Source organism: Blastomyces dermatitidis (genome assembly GCF_000003525.1).
Source record: "Blastomyces dermatitidis ER-3 genomic scaffold supercont1.6, whole genome shotgun sequence".
Lineage (NCBI taxonomy): Eukaryota > Fungi > Ascomycota > Eurotiomycetes > Onygenales > Ajellomycetaceae > Blastomyces > Blastomyces dermatitidis.
This window is the reverse complement of record NW_025544779.1, coordinates 1,772,062-1,786,275: the sequence shown is the minus strand read 5'-3', so window position 1 is coordinate 1,786,275 and position 14,214 is coordinate 1,772,062. Positions and strand designations below refer to the sequence as shown.

Below are 14,214 nucleotides of genomic sequence, written 5' to 3'. Positions count from 1 at the left end.
TTTTGGTCTTGGCGCGTCGTCAAATATTATGTCAGCACTCGACAGTGGATCTAAGCTAGTCCAATTAGGGAGTAGCGTATAGGGTTGAAGGCTCTATCAATATCATGTACGGAGTATATTGGGATCTATTGGGAACGGACAGAAATATTTCTTCATAGGGGCTCGAATCGCAATCGGTAGAAATGTTCTCCTGACATTAAATTGCAGACGAGCTGTTTAAAATAACTTGTTTTGCTTTGTATTAAGATTTCAAAAAAAACCTTTGATATTAACAAGAAAAGAAAAGAGTATACATGAAATAATATCAACAAAAACTAAAAACATATCGTAGACAAATATACCGTCATCACGGGTCGTCATCATTCCATGTTATAGGGACATTTTCCTAATGTTGTTGAATCATCTATGGAGTCAGTCATGGCTTTCGAAGTTCCGCCTCCCGTCTTCTATATTTTCCGTTTGCGTGCCTGCTTTCCTGTCTAGGCCCAAATGTCCAAGTTTCCGGAGTCTAAGATCTAAACGCATCGACCCATATATATCTAGTATCTAGAATTCTCTAACCCCGAAGCTTACCGAATTGCATCTCTGCCTATTCGTCAGATGGTGCATTCAAGCTCCCTTCGATTCTGCGCATTGCCTCTGCTCGGTCCTCCGCCGTGATACTCTCCTCGCTCTTCCGCATGTCGGGAGTGTATTCAGGTTCGTCAGGGTGGTGGCCAATTGACATACCAACGCGGACCTAAGGGAATGGTTATAGTTAGAAAACGAAATACATATTTCAAAAAGACAATAAGGCGAGGATTCATCCCCTCCCGTTTCTTTGCTTTCCCATTGCTTGTTTTTCCCATGGGGTAGATAAATGGCCAAACTTACCAAAGTCTCAAGGGCTCCTAGTGAATTTCCGACAAGGTCCGAATCGAAGGCTATCTTGCCCGGTTCGAACAAGACTAATAACGTACTACCGCCGAATTTGAAATAACCCAGCTCGTCCCCACGCGCCACCTTCTGGCCTCCTTCAGCGGTAATAACAGTGCTTCCAACCATCATTGCTCCGACGCAAATGACCATGACACGACCATGCTCAACCGAATCGATAGGAACTATGATCCGCACGTTTTCTCCGTATACATCCAGCGCGGAACGGATCGCCATTGGATTAACGGTGTAGTATTCACCCTCGATGGTTTTGGGCGTCCCCATCATGCCATCGACGGGGATGTGGAAGCGGTGGTAGTCTTGTGGGGCCAATCGGAATATTCCCAGGGCGCCGTTCTTGTACCGCTTCGCGTCCTCCGGGTAGGCCTTGCCCAGGAGTCGTTCCACGGAGAACTCCCTTCCCTTGACCCAAATCTTAGTAGCTTCGTCGATGCGGTCGAAGACAACAGACCGACAATCCGCTGGCGATACGACGATTTTGGGGTTATTTGGCGCAGAGCAAGGGCGGGCACCTGGCTTCAGAGCGCGGTAGAAAAACTCATTGAATGATTTGAATTCGTTCAGGGGAAGGAGAACTTCGGACATATCCAGCTGGTGGAAGTTGATGAAAGGTACGATTTGAGCTGCGGAAGCAGGGTCATCATACTTCTTTCCTTGCTTAATACTCAATGACTTGAGCATTTTCCGAACTGCGATCTGGTCAGCATAACCGCTGTTGCAGCGCCAAACGGACGAAAGATACGTTTGGGTACTTACTTCGTTTCTTCTCCATTTCCCTACTCTTCAACCCTTTGTAAAGTAGTCGAATCCCAAGTCTAACGTAAACACTCATCCGCTCCTCGTTAATCTGTCCCGTGATCCTATCCTGAACAAGGATGTTGGCAGAGTTTGCACCAAGTTTATAGCCACCGTAGGATATCTTCGTAATAACTTTCGAATACCACTTCCGCTGCGCCTGGCTAGATGTTACAAAACCACCCATAACCAGATTATCAACCTGTCTCCAATCTTGACTGACGCAGGTAGCAATATGGGTTATGATATCGGCGTCTGATCTCTTTCCGAGTCGTGGCTGATGGCAAATTGGGCATTCTCGAACTTCGACCACATGTTCCTCACCTCCATCCTCGCCAAGGTCATCGGGGTGGAGGTTATATTCGCTGTCCCCAGAAGAGCTAGGTTCATCACGAGAAATGGTGGGTATAGCTGGTCGCTCAGGATCTGTATTTGAAGGCAGTGTGAGGCTAATTTCAGGTACGTTGTCCTCACTACTGGATTGATTCGCACTTTCGGAGCTCTCTTTGCCTGGATGGTGAGGAATATTGTCTCTCATCTTGTCACTCAAAGATTTTTTCTGCAGGGACTGAAGAGTATCCTCCAGGCATATAACAGCTTGGTCAAATGTGAGGTCTACGGTTTCGCTAGGTTCATTTTCCGCCGCGAACCGCTTAAAGAACCCATCTATGGTTGACTCTTTGAGCGTCGAACCCAGAGTGCCAAGCATTGTCGTCAGTTCAACTTTGCTGATGCGCGCGCTATCATCAGCGTCATACTGTTTCAGCATTGCTCTCCAAAACTGCTGGCGCAAGGCCGGGTACGGCATATATTTCGCTTTCACATGAAGTTCAGGGAAATGCTTGTCCTCCCAGCGCTCCTTGTTTTTAAGAACAAGTGGGATGATGTAAGTCTTGAGACCATATTCATCAGCAGGAACTTCGGGCTCTTCTACCATATTCCCAGATGCTGGAAGGTTTAACTGGGAAGACGCCTCAGATGGGACATTGGGAGGGGTAGTGCTTTGTTGTTCTTGCCCAGATTGGCTAGATAACGATGTTGCTGAACTCTTCGTCCTCAGTGATGGCTTTGCCAGCTTCGTCAAACTAGTAGCCGATGAAGATCGAGACAAATTGAGGCGGAATCGCGATTTAGTAGCGGGTGGTGTGGGTGAAGGTTCCGATGGCGGTCCAGGTAAATTGTATAAACCCGTCTCTGGGTCTGCAACTGGTGCTGCCAGTGTAAGTGTGTGTAAGGGGAAACTGGACGATGCAACGAAATCGTTCCCGGATAGCTTATCCCTGTCAATGACTGTGAAGGAAATACAATACGACTGCTCATGTTTCATAACTTGGAAAACCATTTTCTCCTCGAAAACAGGGTTTAGATTATGGCGTATAACGCGCGTTCTGAGCGTTTTCTTGCCCAAAGAAGTAACAACGAAGGGATCCATGTCGAAAGAGGTACGTGTCACTGAAGTACGGTGCCGATTAGGATTGTTGTATCCGGAAAAAGAAAAACAATAAAAATAAATTGGGGCGATGAGGCTGCTTACTATTCCTCTCTGGAGGCAAATCTAAGATCTTCACTATTTCCATAAACACAATCCCGGAGACGCCATCCTTGGAGCCTGAGAACTCATAAGCTCTAGCAGCGATGGATTTGCGTTTCAAACGGGCAAGTCGAAGTTTGCGCCGGCGCTTCTCGACGACATCTGGCTTGGTGGGATCATCGGTTCCATCAGTTGTCTCGTCCTCCTTCTCGAGGTCGTCTGTGTCGGGGGAAGTAACAGGGATAATTTCGTCCTCATCATCGCTAGACACTAATACTTTAAATTTCTGAAGGATCTCGTTTGGCTCAGCAGACGGGTTCGTAGGATCAAAGAGAGTGAATTGCATCTGAATTTCACCAGATACATCGCCACTCTTCCTTCCCGCTTTCCTCCCAGAGTGAAGCGTATACCATTGCGGCTATATCCCAACCATCAGCCGCATGCAAACAAAGTATGGTTCACGCGACCTCTTCCCAAACAGGGGAACCCACCTGTGGCTGGATCGTTCCAGCAGAAAAGATATCTTCCAGAGGTATATCGAATTCCCCCATGTAGTCTTTGCCAAATCTATCTTTATCCCAACATATGCATTCGAGGAGGGGTACCCCAAGGATTGGTAAGTCGAAAGAGACGTTCCATTCTGGATTCAACGTTTTGGTTATCGTGGGAGTGGACTGTCGAGCTTCGCCTAAGCTTACAACCAAGTACTGCGTACATCAAGAACAGGAAGACGCAAAACAAAATCAGTCGGCAAGATCGGACAAGGTGACAGGGTATGATGGGTAGGGAAAGCTCACGGGATCACTCAAGCCATTTCTGTCCTTCGGTGCTAGGTTTCTCCCCTACGAATAAACAACCTAATTAGCTTCTGCTCCATCACACACAAGTACTGTTGGTCTCATAGACCCGCATATAGACAGGGGAACCAATGGTGTGCATACGGATATCACAGTGGCCTTGAGAATCAGCGGTTTGGTATCGGTGCCTGAGGGCGTAAGGGCAGGACTGAGATCGCCCGAAGGAGGCATAGCATTGCTTTTGGCGCTCAGATGGCTCCCGACGCGACGTGGCAGCGATATCCGAACCATGTTGGGATGTGTTTAAGATTATGAAGGCGAACGGAGTTCGACGGAGAAACGGTCGTCACAAGCTTGGGGCGGGGAAGTGGATGCAACCAGATTTAACGGTCAACGAGAGGAGGTGAGCGGGACGACCCAGCGAGAGCTAAGGGCGAGTAAGTTGGAGGTGCCTAGTAGTAGTGGTGGTGGTAGTAATAGGAAACAGCACGATTCTCGAGGAGATATTCAGCGATCCTGGAGAGACGAGCATAAGAGATCTAAAAGACAACAATGAAGCACAAACAGCTGTCTTTAGGAAGAACAAGAATTGGAGTGTCTCAGCTGAAGAAGTGGAAGGGTGGAATGTGGAAAGGGGGAATGATTTCTATATGTACGCAAGAGGGATAAACCCGACAGAAGAAGGGGGGGGGGGGGTTGACAAGGAGAGGAATAAACGAGGATGAGAGGTTCCTGGATCTGAATCTCGATCTGGGTCTGTGGTCGTGATTTGGCTATTTGTTGACCAGCTGTGGTGGAGGGAGCGGTCAGACACCAGCAACAGCGGGCGTCATCAGCGGGGACATAGCTTAGGAAGACAAAAACAACACGTCGCAACACGACACGACACACGCAACCACAGACACCAAGAGAAGCAAAGAAGGGATACTGAACAGAGCAGCAGAACGAAAAGGGGAGACAATTATGAACACAATCTACGGAAGAGGCCAATGTTTTGTGGGCGAGCAGCAGCAGCAGCAACAACAAGCTGGTGGTTGGTCTGCGGTCATGTCAGTGTGGTGGGAAGTTGCTCCAGATGCTAATCCGGAGCTTAGTCGGAGTTGGGAGGCTGAAGCGTGCCCAGCTGGCCTATCAGAAGCCTTCCAGTCGCAGCAGGCTTAAGCCCCAAGCCTTGGGCGTGGCTAGTGGCTGCTGGCTACCGAGAAACCCAGCGGCGAATAGGGGCTAGTCCCGGCTGCCCAGGCGTGCCGCTTCCCCGATGCGGCCCCGATGCTGCCCCCGATGATGCCCCCAAGTAATCTCACCAGCCTCCAACCTTCCAAGCCTCCAACACCAGGCCAAAAGAATCGACCCTTGCCTGATCTCTGATCTTCAGCTGAATCGATGCCTAGCGAAAACGGCAGCCTCAAAGGCTCAGAGACCTATTTTCGTCGATCCGAATGGACACATCCAGGAGAAATTGTCCTGATAACCCCAGCAATTGTTATGATATGGATGTTACACTTGATACACTTATTATTACCTCGGAATGTGTCTGCGCTCAAGTGAGAGTTTATGCACGATTTTACTAATAAATATGACCCTCTTCTCTAATAAGAATTGCAGGTGTGCATATCTCGGCCGGATTTTTCCAACTAGTCCCATAGCTAGCGCAAGGAATCGGCAGCTCAACAGGCCAGTCAATGGAGGGGTAAACTCAAGTTTCTCCACGGCCAAAAAAAAATGCCACAAGACCAAGACTGCGCATTCCGAAGCTGTATTTAGAATTTTACTAAAAACACCTTCTCTGCCCCAATAGCAATGGATGGTCGATGAAAATTAATCCAAGCACGGGGGTGAGCCTGTGTCCAGCTGTTTCTATCGCCCGAATCTCCCCCAATGGAGTCAAGAAAAGCCGAAAGCAAAAAGAAAATCCAGGAATCAGAGAAGACCACATTTTCTCCTCTCCCTCCTCGTTAACTTAAATCATCTCCTGCGTTCATAGGTGGCTGAATTTCCACCCCACCTTCACATCCCAGCTCCCAGCCGACACCCTGAAACAAGCCACACATATCTCAATCACATCATGCTGCTCATCCGGTTGGTTCCGCAATTCAGATCCTGTCTTCAAGTTATCGGTGTGGAGAGCTAATAATGGGGCCCTTCGACCCTCTCTCTGCCGGATATCCTTAAATACCTATGTCAGCATCCAGCACATCAAGGGCCAAAAGCCTCACGCCAATCCACAATTCAGAGTTATTCGTCCTGCGTGCGACATACTCCTAAGTCAACATGTCTTGTATAGGACAGTGCACGAGAGAATCAATCGTCATTGATGACCTCATTATTCCTCATCCTCACCGCTGGCAAAGTAAGTGTCAGAAAGGCTCCATACCAGGATGTAAAGAGAGATTATTCAAAACATTTTGATAAAAAAGAATGGGGATCAAAATATCAAATACCTACAACGCCCCCCACCCCGCTTGCTAAGTAGATCTACTGCTCTCTCTTTGACTGCAGAAGTTATCTACATAGTAGTGGGGGCTATTACCTGGCCATCTTCTGGGTTTTTTAGATACCATAAAGTAACCTCACTATTTTGTATCCTCGCCCCGGGAAATGTGCTCTTTTAGCTGATTGTGATATTTCAAGTGCTATTCCTACTTCCTCCTGGAAAGTGAGAAAGTCGTCCTCCCTCTCGCTTTTAGCCAATAGAAGAGTTGTTTTTTTTACCATACCACACTTCTCCTCACTTACCCGCCTAGTAGGGTTGGGTTACGCAGCGGTTGTAGAATTTGAAGTGTCGCTATGAAAGGTCTACTACAATCTGCTCAACTAAAGCCTTGGCTTCTAATTTCAAAGCCCCTCATGATCCTGTAATTCGCAGAAATTGGATGTATGTAGTATTCTGTGAGAGACCCAGAGCCTTATCCCTACCTCCTTAGCTGTCGCTTCTCGTACGAAACCTTATCTAAACAAATTCCAAACCCCATTTCCTTAGCTTTTTCCCATAATACCATATTTGGCTGAGGGGTCATGATGCTCACTCCGCAGATATATGCCCAGACTTAGCACAAGTAGGGCAGCAACTAGTTGATCCATTGACACTATGAACTATATCGCCCATGATCGCAGAAGGCACAGTGAGCTTCTCAGGAGTAAAATGAGCTACTGATGTCCACTTTTCTGACTTATCCTGATGCTGTTATTTTCTTGACAATTGTTAGTTAGTGGATGGTTGTCCATATCTCGAGTCCTTACAAAGCCCGAATAACATGATGTTGTGGAAAGCGGAGAATAGAAACCCTTGAGTCGTGTCCCAAAGGAAGAGGCTCTGAAATGTTCAATTGATATGATTTCCCCCTTGATTGAGCAGGACAAGTGTTCATGTTTGGTGAGTGCCTGTGGCGTGGATCGATGTCCTAAAAATAGAGCCATGTAGTGCCAAGACCCTAATTAAGCTTAAAGTAACTTTCCCACACTTTTCGCATCTGAACCTTAGAAAGCTCGGACACAGTTTGTTTCTATGCAACGCATTCCTACCACTAACGAGCTGTCTCAAGATCCAGCGAAAGGCACAAAAAAAGGAAGGAAAAAAATAAGTTGGCGCTCAAGACCATGGCGCGGAACTTATCTTGATTCCCGAAAAGGTCGCTTTTTCGGGAGAGCACGCTGTATACGTTCCCATTGAACCATGGAATGCCCTCGGGATGGTCAACAAAGCCCTTGAGGAAACGGACTTAACAATGAACTATTTAAATCCAATTCGCTCTGTTGTAGTCTTACATCTCGATGGATGTCAGAGATGGTTGGCGATCATCTCATTGTCTGAATGATGAAGGCCTCACCATGTTTTCCGTCTCTAAATCGCCCTTTTGAGCGCCACTGTCTCATTCAATATCGTCCATGGTTGTTGCCGTTGATGATGATATTCGCATCATTCTACATTATTCTACATCATGGTCCATACTGTTTTCGCCTTACACGTTCCATTCCAATTTGCTATGTTAACCTGGCATGTTCTCCCTCAGGGCTGAGGATTACCTTCATATTACCTTTTTGACATGCCCGGTCGAACACTAGCTTTCTCTCCAATCAAGCACCTTCCCTGTCAAATGGTTTTAGGTGGGACTCGATGATATCTCGAGAACGGTGGTCTGTCAAATGGCTGACTAAAAGCTCTCGGCAATCAGATGCGGTATTCGACGAACGGAATGATAGATATCAATGCTTTTCCTTTTTGTGAGCTGGTGAACGTGGTGACAGGCTCCGCCTCTTATGTCACGAACACCTGGGGGTGGGGGAGGAATGGATGGACTTTTCTAGCCCTGGGGCCTAAATCCTTTGAGTGGAGTGGACATGTGGGCAACAACGATCGATTTCCCCGAGGAGTGCCCGAAAAGTACGTCTGGCAGGAGGATGTTATTTTTGCGCTGATGATAGATGCCTCTACGGAGAATATGGCCGGTTCTCAACTTGATGGTAACTCGAGTAGACTGGCTATTTCAGCTCTCCGACAATGATAACATGCCAGAGACACCCGTAGCCTGCCTTCTATCCCCGAACCAGCCCTGCGCACAGCCGGTAGATCACCATGATATAAGAAAGGCCATTCTTCTACCTTCCAAGTCAATCAAGATTCACGCATCTCCCTTTCTATTTCCATTTTTCTTTCATTTGCCTAGATATTTTCACGCCACCAACTACCAGCCACTAGGAAACAATCGCATCTCTCCCAAAAACCCTGCCTCTAGATCTCTCTAAATGTCCCAAACTTTCCTCAGAGCAGGCCGGTCACCTCCGCCAACTTCTACAATATCGGCACACCAGTCTCGACAGTGACTGGCCACATATGGTCACACAGGATCCGGACCAAGCATTCTTGGATGCATACCACTACCAGCTCGCACCCATTGCCTACACTGCTAGTTTAGCACACTACCATCGTCCTCCCAGTCATGCGCAGTCTCTTCAAACCGTTGATCCGCAACCTGATCCACAAAATGCTGCGCAATGAGGTCTGGAGCCACTAGTGCCTGACATCCCAGGCTGAGCTACATGAGCTGCGCAAACCCTGGGCGGACCCCATAATCACAGGAAATATCATGTACAGTGGTCATCTATTGTTGATGATGATGGGTTTGAGAAGCCTGGGAGTTTAACGTTTAATTGGGATCCGGTGTTTTGGGGATTCGGACCGGAGAAGTTCGAGTATGATAATACGAGTTTGCAGAAAGCTATCTTGAAAGAGATGGAGAGAGGAGGCGGGTTGGGGTCTGCGCTGAGCCTAATCTAGTCTTTGTGGTTTGCAAGCAGTTTCCAGTAGGTACTCTCTCTCTCTTTTCCTATTCCTTTGACGAAAACCTTTCTTTTGTTAAAGGAATTTGAGACCTAATTCCTTGGGTTGCGAACAGCTCATAGCCATGCGCTATAACGACGTCCGCCATGGAACAGATGTCATCGAAGGCGTTCTCGAGAAGTATCGGGAAGCCCTACAAAAAGAAATAATATGATCGGACAAGATGGCCTATTTGTCGACTGGCTTTTTCTCCGTCAGGGCACTACCATTGGAGCACGCGGTCCACGGTTTTCCGCATGGTGAGTTAATATGCTGCTGGTGGGTGGTACTCTCCTCTGCAGTAGTCAAGGAGTCAAAAACTAAAAAAAGAAAGAGAGAAAGAAAAAGGAAGGCTGACGCTGGCGCTGGCGCTGTTACGCTAAGGAACTAGTAGGAGAAGAAAAGAGAGTGGAGTTTGTTGTAAGGAACCTTCCGAAGGTCATTCGGGGAGTGTATGAGAGAGGGTGCCTGGTAGAGCAACGGGAAGTTGGCGATGGCAGGAGTATTGATATTAAAAGCGCCCTTGGCTCAGGTGAGGAAGTGGATATTGTGCTGATGCGAAAGCCGACTGAGAGCATCTAAGGGAGGGAGTTCTTATGAATCATACATGTTCCGCAAATTTATATTGTAAGTCATTTCTCACAAATCAGGGTTTGCTATACAGATAAATAGTAATAATGCCTTCTATATATATCTCTATATTGTAATCTATTTCTATATGAATATGGAACAGGAAACGTCCGTATACGCCTTGAAACCATGCTAGCCGAATAATGAACATCCCGGACGCCAATTGCCCAGGCAATCCAAAACAACAAATAAAAAATAGCCTCGCTATCATGACCAGCACGTGTATGCACGCTTTGAAAAAAGAAAAAGAAAAAAAAGAGTCTAAATAAAATCAAAAACTAAACAATCCACTTCTCCTCTTACCGAATGGGTAAACCACCAGAGCCGCCATGAACAATCCCCCTGAAATCCCGATAGCAACCTCCAACATCCCAGAGCCAATATCAAATACCACATTCCCCCAAAATCTGTTCATCATTAACCTCTCCATCATATTTTTTATCTCTTCTGTACTCGCCGTAGACGAATTTCCCAACAAGTCACTTGCTAGATCGCTCAGCGGCTCCGTCGCTAAATCAGTGGACTTGAGATTGGTTGAAACGATTAGGCTTGATAATAGGCTACCACTGGATGCCAAGCCTGAGGGTAGCTGCAGAAATATAGCAGGTAGTATGGCGGCAGCGGCCAGCCCATGTCCTAGCCGGCTATATAAATTGCCCATGATGCCGATTGCGAAGGCGCCCAGGGCGCTGGAGATCTGGGTCGATACGAATTGGCGTGCGGCGAAGAAGCGGACAATGTAACCGGTAACAGCGATGGTAGCCATGACGGGGAGTTGTTTAAATTTTGCCTGATTGATGAGGGAGGAGCAGATGGCGAAGCCGATCACGAAGGGGAAGCGCTGCAGATACTCGTTTTTGATGGGACTGGCGGGACAAGCAAATGCGGCTGTGGCGTTTTTGTCCAGAGCACCGTAAAGAGCAGTGCCGATGAGCATTCCGAAGCCGAGGAAAAGGGAGTAGATAATGGCGTAGACCATGCGGACAGAGCCGGCGATAATATTGCGCGATTGCAATGCCAGTGCGCCACATAGGACAATGTATCCTGGAAGAATTAGACAGATGGATGACTGAGCCAGCGCTGCGAAGCAAAAAAGGTGTTGCCCCTTTGACGTCGTTATGCTTCCGAATGCTCGAGCAAAGAAGGAGGTGATGACAGCGGCAGAGATTTCGAACACATTGGCATAGTGCGAGGAGCGGGGGGTAAGAACATGCTGCAGGACACCAAGTACACAGCCCAGAAGGAAGCAAATGGGCATGTCGATTGGTCGTGCACCAAAGGCAAAAGGGCCAACCATGGCGCTGGCTAACCCGTACAGGAATATCACCCAGGGGACACTATACTTCGGATTCGCATTCATGATGTCTCGCAGCCGCTGCATAGCCTCTTCCACACCGATGATGTCGTGAACAACTTCCTTGTAAATCATCTGGATGTCACGTAGACGGCCCAAATCAACGCCCTCATGCGACCGGACCATTTTTAAGTCTGTGGTGTCCGTCGTACTGTCCTCAAATGCCATAAGCATGGTTCCAGGAAAATACGTAAAGCTGCCCTCTAATTCGAGGACTCGAGCCGTCATTCTCATGTACTCTTCTAGTCGATGTGATGGTGCCCCGCAATTCATTAGAGCACGACAGAGTTTGTCAAGATATTTCTTCCGTTGGCGAGTTTCTCGAATATGGACCCTGAGCTGGATCTCTTCCTCGAGACGACTTTTACCGCTAAATTTTTGCTTCGCAAGAGTGAAAATCTTCCCACCAGTTGATTGTTTATCTGTAAGTGACGATCGCCGTGATCCTCCTAGCGGGGAGGATGAGTCCAGGAAAGGCACGGATTGATGACCGGGCTTATTATTGTACCATTTCTGCTTTGGCGGTCGTGACGAGCTTCTCCCGGCTATTGCTCGATTTGGAGCTTGGAGTGAAGGCGACCATTCATCATGCGGTTGCGGCTCCTCCTGCACGCTGTTCCCGTACATCCTGAGCAACGCTCCCAAGACTCCGGGTCTATAATGTGATGGTCGGGCAACGTAATCATGAGGATCTCTCTCTTCGAGGGGAGTGACCTGACCAGAAGTGAGGTCCTGACTTCGTGCGCTAACTCTGGTGAGAGGGTAAGAATCTTCCATTGGCATGCTTCGCATCAGCTTATCAGCATGAACCCGAAGATCCGCATTTATATGCGCATCATCAGAACGATCATCTTCGTCGGAATAATATGCTTGCTTCTCCATTATATCCAGATCATCCCACGATGACTGCTTGGGTCGTTCAGGCGGCGGTGCGGCCTTGTTCCTCTGCCGGCGAGAAAATCTATGAAAAAGGCCGCCCTGTTCTTTGGTCTGTGCGGAAGGTCGACGAATGAAGGAAGCCAGTCTCTGTGCTCTTTCGTGGGCGCCATGCAAGGCCCTTCTCTTTTCACCGGCATCTTCCTGTCTCGCGTTCTCATCGTCATGGAGAAGGTTCACCCTGCTTGATATGTGTTCGCTGCTGCCTATGGGCGTTGAGGCCCCTGATGATGCCTGGTGATCGAAATAACCGACCAAATCATCCGATACGTCGCTTTCAGACTCTCTCCGCGGATAGCAGTGGGCTACTGGCGGCGCTCGTGGGAGATTGCCCTCAATACCTAGTGCGTCCCGAGGGCTTTGGCCATTGCCTCGTTGTGACGTTTCTTCATCGCCAATGAATTTCACACGGCCCACTGGATGAGATCGGGAGCCATGAGCTTCTTCTTCGCTGGTTGAGCGAACGTGCGAGGTGCTTTTACGTGCATCAGGACTTTGATCTGGCGAATTTTGAGGGGCTGTCAACGAGATATGAGGCGCTCTGCCCCTTGAGCTTGGAGACCTGGAAATATCTTCTCTCGAAGAATGCATATGGAAAATACTTGGATTTCCTGAGCTTTGGGTTCCTCGATCAAGGTTGCAAATCGTCACCTATATCGAAGTCAGTCCATATATTTTTAACGTCGAAAAATTTCGAGTTGATATGATGTCATCTGCAACCACCCGTCACCCCTTCTTCCCTTCCCACTTCTTGTGACAGACAGAATACTCAGGGCAGCTCTAGAACCCTGCACTTGGGCCACATCCCTGTAGACGGGTGGGTAGGATTAAGCCGTAGAATCTGCGCTTTGTGGCGAAGGCTCGGATGATGGACAGGTTTTGGGGGGGGGGGAGAGATGAAAAAGCTTAAAACGGAACCCATTATCTTGCAACTTACCTCAGAACAATAATAAATCGGGGAGGCTTCTCCCAGTTGATTTCAACACTTGGGAATAGCGAGAATTTGCTGAGGAATTGGCCTGAAGTATATATATAAGGTGATCATCAAAGTCATCACAATGTTCGACAAGCTGCGGGAATCAGAAAGCCTTTCTTCAAAAGGACGGAAAAAAGCCGTTCGCCAGCAAACGAGTGGTTGTATGACGAATCAAGGTAACAAGTATTCTCTAAAAGACTTATGTATGATGATGAAACGAGGGGGGAGATAAAAATGGAGCCGGAAAAAAAGGCTCAAACGGAGGAAGCGACTGGTGGAAGAAATATAGAGAGTAAAAGAAAAAAGAAGAGCGGGCACAAATATTAAAAATAAGAAAGGCAATAAATAAGGATTAAAAGAACTATCACCAGGGAGCTCCTCGCCCCTTGCTGTGTTAATAAACATGAGCAAATCATCAAGAAGAACATGATTTCAAATTAGCTAAGAGCCGACGTAATACTTAGACACTGTTTAACTACCCCTAAGCCTAGAACCCGCTCCTCGACAGCTTTCGAACACGTTCTTTGCAAGAGATATTCTTAGATTAAAATAGAAGGAGGAGCACAAGGTCGTCGAAGGTCTCACTCAAGTTTACCTAGGTATAATCCACATGGGTCCCCCGAAAGCCCGGCCTAAGACCGTGACTTGAGCTAGAACAAGGGAGGCGGATCCACCAGTTGAGGCAAAAGGAATGGGAGGGGCAAAGGCTAGAAAGCATCTGATTGATTCAAGTGGAATCAAAGGGCCCAGACAACAGGTACTGAAAAAGAAGAGGGGCAGTAGGCATTCAGCGATGTCCATGAATAGACAACCTCATCGATAGAATTGTCCAGTTTTAGGGGGAGTTTGTTTGGTTCTTCTTCAAAGTTAGAAGAAAAAAATAGTTAGAGTTCAACCTATAACGTCACAAGCTGCCCGGGGGGGGTTTAAGGGGAAGCTGTC

General features: G+C 47.7%; 5 protein-coding genes across 6 annotated transcripts; 3 read left to right on the top strand and 2 right to left on the bottom strand.

The window, feature by feature from the left end:
• Nucleotides 1-83: 83 nt before the first annotated feature.
• BDCG_06039 (phosphatidylserine decarboxylase) lies at nucleotides 84-7,419 on the bottom strand. Its single transcript, XM_045421760.1, has 9 exons — nucleotides 7,086-7,419; nucleotides 6,505-7,009; nucleotides 4,204-6,401; nucleotides 4,060-4,104; nucleotides 3,754-3,969; nucleotides 3,266-3,680; nucleotides 1,693-3,183; nucleotides 874-1,625; nucleotides 84-739 (listed from the first exon to the last, which is right to left on the bottom strand). The coding sequence occupies exons 3-9, from the start codon at nucleotides 4,348-4,350 to the stop codon at nucleotides 590-592; spliced, it is 3,216 nt and encodes a 1,071-aa protein (XP_045277559.1). The 5' UTR covers nucleotides 4,351-6,401; nucleotides 6,505-7,009; nucleotides 7,086-7,419; the 3' UTR covers nucleotides 84-589.
• On the top strand, nucleotides 4,967-5,268 carry BDCG_17230 (uncharacterized protein). The gene has a single exon (XM_045426375.1). The coding sequence runs from the start codon at nucleotides 5,023-5,025 to the stop codon at nucleotides 5,218-5,220; it is 198 nt and encodes a 65-aa protein (XP_045281511.1). The 5' UTR covers nucleotides 4,967-5,022; the 3' UTR covers nucleotides 5,221-5,268.
• On the top strand, nucleotides 5,297-7,547 carry BDCG_17229. Of its 2 annotated transcripts, XM_045426374.1 has the most exons (3): nucleotides 5,297-5,603; nucleotides 5,665-6,409; nucleotides 6,691-7,252. In XM_045426374.1, exons 1-2 carry the CDS (start codon nucleotides 5,443-5,445, stop codon nucleotides 5,855-5,857), a joined length of 354 nt encoding a protein of 117 aa, XP_045281510.1. In that variant the 5' UTR covers nucleotides 5,297-5,442; the 3' UTR covers nucleotides 5,858-6,409; nucleotides 6,691-7,252. The 2 variants fall into 2 exon arrangements, with proteins under 2 accessions (XP_045281510.1, XP_045281509.1); XM_045426373.1 differs by having other exon boundaries at nucleotides 5,665-7,547.
• Nucleotides 7,548-8,231: 684 nt separating this feature from the next.
• Nucleotides 8,232-9,055, top strand: BDCG_06037 (uncharacterized protein; the record flags this gene model as incomplete). Its single annotated transcript, XM_045421759.1, has 2 exons — nucleotides 8,232-8,520; nucleotides 8,823-9,055. 2 exons carry the CDS (start codon nucleotides 8,232-8,234, stop codon nucleotides 9,053-9,055), a joined length of 522 nt encoding a protein of 173 aa, XP_045277558.1.
• Nucleotides 9,056-9,875: 820 nt separating this feature from the next.
• On the bottom strand, nucleotides 9,876-14,209 carry BDCG_06036 (uncharacterized protein). The gene is made up of 2 exons (XM_045421758.1): nucleotides 13,234-14,209; nucleotides 9,876-12,947 (listed from the first exon to the last, which is right to left on the bottom strand). Exon 2 carries the CDS (start codon nucleotides 12,885-12,887, stop codon nucleotides 10,278-10,280), a length of 2,610 nt encoding a protein of 869 aa, XP_045277557.1. The 5' UTR covers nucleotides 12,888-12,947; nucleotides 13,234-14,209; the 3' UTR covers nucleotides 9,876-10,277.
• Between the last annotated feature and the right edge of the window lie 5 nt (nucleotides 14,210-14,214).

What these genes read in the sequence shown, in the direction of transcription:
- BDCG_06039 (XM_045421760.1), bottom strand. Translation starts at nt 4,350, where the DNA reads ATGGTTCGGATATCGCTGCCACGTCGCGTCGGGAGCCATCTGAGCGCC. An exon ending in TCAAGGCCACTGTGATATCC is followed by an intron (nt 4,105 to 4,203) that starts GTATGCACACCA and finishes GTTTATTCGTAG; the next exon opens with GGGAGAAACCTAGCACCGAA. An exon ending in TTTGCCTCCAGAGAGGAATA is followed by an intron (nt 3,184 to 3,265) that starts GTAAGCAGCCTC and finishes ACCGTACTTCAG; the next exon opens with TGACACGTACCTCTTTCGAC.
- BDCG_17230 (XM_045426375.1), top strand. Translation starts at nt 5,023, where the DNA reads ATGAACACAATCTACGGAAGAGGCCAATGTTTTGTGGGCGAGCAGCAG.
- BDCG_17229 (XM_045426373.1), top strand. Translation starts at nt 5,443, where the DNA reads ATGCCTAGCGAAAACGGCAGCCTCAAAGGCTCAGAGACCTATTTTCGT. An exon ending in CGGAATGTGTCTGCGCTCAA is followed by an intron (nt 5,604 to 5,664) that starts GTGAGAGTTTAT and finishes TAAGAATTGCAG; the next exon opens with GTGTGCATATCTCGGCCGGA.
- BDCG_06036 (XM_045421758.1), bottom strand. Translation starts at nt 12,887, where the DNA reads ATGCATTCTTCGAGAGAAGATATTTCCAGGTCTCCAAGCTCAAGGGGC.